Here is a 6,652-nt window from a genome sequence, read left to right as displayed (position 1 = left end):
TAGATAGATAGATAGATAGATAGATAGATAGATAGATAGATAGATAGATAGATAGATAGATAGATAGATAGATAGATAGATAGATAGATAGATAGAAAGAAAGACAGATAAAATATAACCCTTAATTTAAAATTGTTTTCCATAATAAAGAACTGAAATTCAAGTTAGCTTTTATAACGTTTTAAAACATTTTTTTATTATTTTTACAGATTTGATGCCTCATTTAATAAACCTATTAAGGCTGCCATAATGTCGGAGTATTTGGAAATCGCACTGAACAAGACTTTACATGCAAATTATAATAATTTTAAATATTTTCAAAATCAAGATAACAATAGAAAGAAACAAGAGGGAAATCATCAGCAAATTTTAGAAACATTAAGAAAAGCGATCGAATCAAGCCTTAATTTAGCTTTGAAAGACAAATCAATTTGTTTTGATGATAATTTTCTGTATCGGTTTTTATATGCAAGAAAATTTAACTACAAGGCTGCCATGGATTTACTCATAAATTATCTAAAGAATAAGAAAAATGACATGATTTGGCAAAATATAAATGTGTTTGATCAAAAGATTCAACATGCGTTGTTGGATGGGAATCCTGGAATACTTACCGAAAGGGATCGCCGCGGAAGACAAGTAATAACATTCACTGCAGCAAATTGGAATACTAGCAAATATTCCCTTGAAGATATTTACCGAGCACTGCTATTAACTCTAGACACATTGTTGGAAGATATACAAAATCAAGCATTAGGATTTGTAATAATTGTTGACTGGACAAATTTTAGTTATAAACAATCAACACATTTATCTCCGAAAATATTAAAAAACATTATTGAAGGATTGCAGGTATATACTCTTAAATAAATTCCATCTTATAGTATATAAAAACTATACCTGTACTTTGCTGCACTAAAAACAATATAAATATAATTGGTCTTAGCTCCTATATAAGGTCCACTTCCGAAAATCACTTAAAAGCATATATTTCATTGAATTATAAAGTCGGGACAAAATTCGACACAAATATGTTTTTTGTACGTATAAAAAACCATTTTATTTAATTTTTTAATTTTTTCTGGATCGGACCATTATTGATCACAGCTCCCATATGGCCATGGTCACAGGTCATATCGCATATATTTCATCAATAAGTTAAGCTATTAACCTAATCAAAATTAGTTTCTCACTGCGGAAACAAAACTTTTGTCGAGTTATTTTTTTATTTTTTTAGATTTTTTGTTTTCCCAGAATAGCTTGTTAGAAATTTCGAAAACTGGCGTTTATTTTACATGTCAGCTTTGTATGCAGGTTATACATATATTACGAATTATTTGCTGATTTATTTAATTTTTTTAAATCAAACTGTACAAAAGTAATTAAAATTTGTGTAATATTATATTTAGTTAAATTTAGGTTGTTATTATTTGAATAAAAAAATCATAGAAAAATCTTTTTTACGTGTACTTATACTTATCTATCAAAAACACAAATCAAAAAATAGGTAAAAAACCACAAAAGATTGGAAATTCACTATTACTTGTACATAATTTATAAAATATTCACCATTTCTTCCAAAAATTTACTATAAAATGTAAAACCACTCGATAAAAGAAAAATATAAAAAATAATATTCTTTACTACTCATGCGAGTCAAATTAAATACAAAGAATCATCTTCAATCAGTAACTATAAGATCTAAACTCACGCTTCTGCATGAAAATCACATTTTTTTATTTTATAAAATAATATTTTTATATTATTTTAAAAAATCAGTCGAAAAATATGGGTTGCAGAAATTTACCCCTGGTATCGAGGGAGAAAGGCGTGGTCGCGGGTGAATATTTTTTTATTAGCTTAAAGATGAGACTTAACATTGGTATCAATGAAATTTCGCCTTTTTCATATAGGTATACAACTTTTTTTGAAAGTTGTTTTACTGTTCGAAAAATCCAACAGCGGAGCAAAAAAAAAAAAACCCTTGGTAACACTTTTTTGTGGAATTGTTTTGTTGTGGGTTTCTCATCGCTATCTGTTTGTTGGCCGACTTCCGCAAATAGAACGTTGTCACTTATATACTTTAAAACGACGCGATTTACATTTGATTACATGATTTGCAATAACAACATTTGCGATTTTACTTTGATGCATTAGCCTTCTGTTGCTTCTCCACTTCAACTACACGATTTCTCAAAAATTAAAGTGTAATTTTTCCTTTGTTCAATTTATTCTTAATGTGACACATAAAACACAATCCATTGAATCAGGGCCCAGAACCCTTTAGAGTTCTCAAAATATTGTACGCATCATCTGAATTTCATAAAATCGGAAGCCGTTGCATTTTTTAACATTCTTTGTAAATGGAGCTCGGATGGAACGCATACGAGTTACAGCTGAGTGTATTGCCGCTATTGCTGAACAGCCTGTATTGCCATGTTCTTGTTGTTTGGGCTGTTGTATTCTGCACCCTCAATAACTCTTCTATCCAACGTTTCATTTTACTAGCCAAATAGTTCTTATTGCAAAATAAATGACTTCAATCTGCGCTCTGCATTGATCCGCTTTAACCAACTTGTTATCAATCTCAATTTAATCTTGGCAACACTCATAACACATAAATTTTCTCAAGTTTATCAATCCATACCCTTATTTCACGATAACTTACATTCTGATTGTTGACAGCATTATATATTCCCGTAGTACACTTTTATATCTGTAAACGTTGTTTTCCTCAGTTCCGCCATTATATTTCATGATTGTTTTAATCTTATATTTGTCGAAAGTTTTTGAGATTCTAGATGTTGTCTAAGTAGTAAGACTTTCAGTGTGAATATTAATGGATGCAGTTGAAATGAAAACCAAGTTTTAATTGAAAAGGGTGTTTCTGGTTCATTGTCTGCTCGTCTTGAAGGCTGTTGGTCGGCTCGCTCTGATGGTTGTGTTATTTTTAACTGCATTGCATCATGTGGTAATGTGTTGTGACTTCTCTTGCAGATATCTCGCATTCTTCTGTTTTGTAGGATCGTGTAGGCAGCTCAAACAGTATTTTTAAGAACTTTTGTAAATATAAGTTAGAACAATATTGATATATGTAAATAACTAGGGGATATAGTAATTTGTAAATAAAACCACAATTTTTGTTTTGGCTTGGTGATGACTCCATTTTTTGTCTTGATGTCGACAACTCTACAGTTTTAATCAGGTCCAAGGTAGGTTTTGATGATTCGGACCCGGCTAGGAACTATTGGGTCGATAGATCACTTGTTGCTTCAAGATGTACTGCTTTTGTGGCGAAGCATACAAATATGCAATGTACCCTTTTGTGATAAGTCATGCACGGGTTGTAAAATTTCTGATGCCCAAACCTACATAGGTTGTGGTTTTCTAGTTCTTGAGAACGACATCCTCGGCTGGCTACGCCTGCTATGTTATCTTTTGTGTTGATATGTTTCCATCCTTGTTTAAGATTTCTGAAACACGATATCTTACGAAAGCGTTCCACTAGCAAGGGGATTACTTTAACCAGAACAGCACGATTGTACAGTCGGTCCAATAATATGTCTTGAAATTTTGAATTTGAGGATTTGATATAAGTCCACATGCAAGGTTTGCCAATCATACCGATCCACACAGTTCTAAGCCAAAAGAATCGTCAATACTGAGTTTTCCGATTGTATTCGAACTGAAACCGTGAATTTCTACATTACAATTGGGTTTAAATTGGATGCGGAGAATTTTCAATGTATTTATTATAGGGCAGATTTTATGAATTTTAGTCACTTTAAACAAGTCAAAGGTTTTATTATGTCATTCCAATCGACTTTGCCTAACTAAATCTGCATAATTAGTTTTACATCTACTATTATTGGGGCTATCCATCCACAAGGGTCAACGAATTTGGCAATTGTAGATAAAACTTCTGTTTTAGGGTAGTTTTCTTTTAATTCGACAATCCAACTAAATACAGGTTTTTGTGCCAAAAGGGATCCAATAGCTCGCTTCGGATTGTCCATGCAATATATCTAATTTAGCAGTCTCAGTGAAATGTTGCAAGTCTAAAGTCTGAGGTGGTAAATTAGATGAAAGTTTCTACAGGACTGGTGCCCAGACTTCTAATTTAATATGTGAGTTCACCTTAGAGTAAAGATTGAATAAAAAAGCTTCGGTTGAGGTCTAACTTAATACTTTTAAGTGAACTAAATTTCGTTTGGTGGGAAAATTTAGTGCATTTTTCAACTTTCTTTCGCCTTTAGTTTGGAACTGTACTATTACAATAAATAACAAGGACACTCTCCCGTTATGTGATTGTTTAAAATTTTTACTCTCTTGTTGAATCAAAGAACTTATATTTGGGATTAAAACGTTTGATGCTGATGTTGACTGATGTTGACCTGCTTGGATAGGTCGCGTCACAATTTTGAACTGAAGTCTGGGTTTTGATGGTTTAATGTTTCCCACTGACTCTAAGGTTTTTAATTTATGAGTCAAAAATTTATCGATTCCTCCCATTTTGGAATATCGAAACAATATTTACAGGAGTTTTCGAATTCTTCTACGAAGGTCCTAGGTAGCCTTTGTGATCAAATATAAATTAAAAAACCCCATGTTGTAGTAGCCTAATACTCCTAAAGTCTGTCTGCAATAGTTTATTATGCTTTGCAATTTTTTAAATGAGGCACCTGAGTCTGTTGAGGCATAGGGTAAGTCCAAAATAAAATAATATTGGTCATTAACTTTCATCCATTTGTTTTCATATTGGTCAACTAAATTTTTCCACGGCAGAATAAAAGCATCGATTGTTAGTGGGACATTAGAAATAACATCTTTAGCTTCACCACCAGTTTTTTTAATCAAATGAAAATGTTTTTCAAAGTTGCTAATTTGAGAATTTCGTATGTATATGAATAAATTACGAAAGCTGAGCCATAATTTATTATCCCAAATCTGTCGGTGTCACAAGGTGGCAACCTTTTGAATTATTTATTTTCTGTTGGTACAGTTGACTGACATTCAGTTGTTTGCATGGTGAGTTCCGACAGGGCTATGATTTCCACATTTATATGCTGATAGGGCTTTCTGAAATTTATTTTCATCAACTGCTTTATCACCGACTACCTTAACGTCCCCACACTCCTCATATGACCTTTTTACTTGGGTCCAAAGTGAAAAAAAATTCCTGCTATGAATTTTACAACAAGTGTAATCAAAAATAATAATTAATTTCCAGATTAATTATTAATTTAAATGTATTTTATTTCCCCAGTAATTTTTCAAGAGAAGTTTCTTATTTACAGCGACAAAAAAATCTAAGATCACAACAATCTGCATTTAGTAATTTTCGAAATTGGTCCTTATATGAAACTTGTGACCAATTATGGACCGATCCGAAAAAATTTCGTACAATGAAATGCATATATAACAAATTCATGTTGAAATTAAAGCCAAATTTGATTAAATAAATTAAATATGTGCCTTTAAGTGATTTTCGGAAGTGGACTTTATATGGTAGCTATGACAAATAATGAATGATTTATGTTTACAAAAACATAATGAAATATGCGCGTTAAGTGATTTTCGGTAGTGGACCTTATATGTGAGCTATGCCCAATTGTGGACCAATACAAATCTTCTTTAGAAATATGATTACAAATCATATTAAATTTACATGTACATAATTTTGTGGTTATTCAGACATATTTTTGGGAGTTGTTAACGATAAACTAATTTCCGGGAATATGTACCCTTGTTCGAGGCTATAGAAAATTTGGAATCAATTGTTACGACTTTCAACATACTTGATCCCTGGTAGAAAAAATAATGAGCGACAAAATCCATCGAACTATATTTTGTAGTTTCTAAAGAAACTGCTTAAAAATTAAAAAAAAAACATATTTTTTTCGAGGTAGTCTAAAATTTTTATTAGTAACTTTTTACATCGATAACCGCTTTTACTGATTTTCAATACCAAACTGCTTAGGGCAACAACAATAATTTTTTAGTGAACTTGGTTGATACCGATTTCGTAGTTTTGACGTGGGTATGTTTTACACAGACAGACGAACGGAAATCGCTAAATCGACTCAGAATTTTACAAGGACCCAAAAAAATATACTTTGTTGGGTCTAAGATGAATATTTCTGGTGTTACACACGGAACGATAAACTTATATATACCCTCTATCACCACTGATAATAGAAAAGGTTATAAAAAGTCACCAACAAATGTAGGATTATTGAACAAAAATTGTGGAATTTAATATTTTTGAAAAAAATTGGAGATATTTTTAGTATTTTTAACATGTGTAAATAATATTTTTTTCGTTCGTTTTGGCGGACCCCATTGGATTTTACCACGAACCACTAGGGGTCCGCAAACCCCCATTTAGGAACCGTTGAAATAGAATATAATATTTTGAATTTTGATAATACAACAGAAAATTGAAATGTTTAGTGAATGGATTATATCGTACTGTATGTACTTTTTAGTATTTTTTTCATTCTACAATTGGTACTATTTGAAATTAAGGTAATATTAAACTTAAGAAGTAAGAGTGCTATATTCGGCTGTGCCGAATCTTATATACCCTTCACCATAGTGTTTAGCTTTTGATGTAATAAAAAATTAAAAATTTATAAAAGATGTTTAAAAT

General features: G+C 31.4%; 1 protein-coding gene across 2 annotated transcripts in view; it reads left to right on the top strand.

The window, feature by feature from the left end:
* LOC111683703 (clavesin-2-like) overlaps positions 1–6,652 on the top strand; it is a 41,877-nt gene that overhangs the window by 17,173 nt on the left and 18,052 nt on the right. For both annotated transcript variants that reach the window (XM_046946243.1, XM_046946246.1), the window contains exon 2: positions 210–852. In XM_046946243.1, coding sequence (XP_046802199.1) covers positions 250–852 — 603 coding nt within the window. In that variant the 5' untranslated portion in view covers positions 210–249. The remainder of the gene's footprint in view (positions 1–209; positions 853–6,652) is intronic.

The sequence above is a fragment of the Lucilia cuprina genome, chromosome 2 (assembly GCF_022045245.1).
Source record: "Lucilia cuprina isolate Lc7/37 chromosome 2, ASM2204524v1, whole genome shotgun sequence".
Classification (NCBI taxonomy): domain Eukaryota; kingdom Metazoa; phylum Arthropoda; class Insecta; order Diptera; family Calliphoridae; genus Lucilia; species Lucilia cuprina.
Note: the sequence above shows the minus strand (reverse complement) of the source record. Positions and strands in the feature narration are given on the sequence as shown.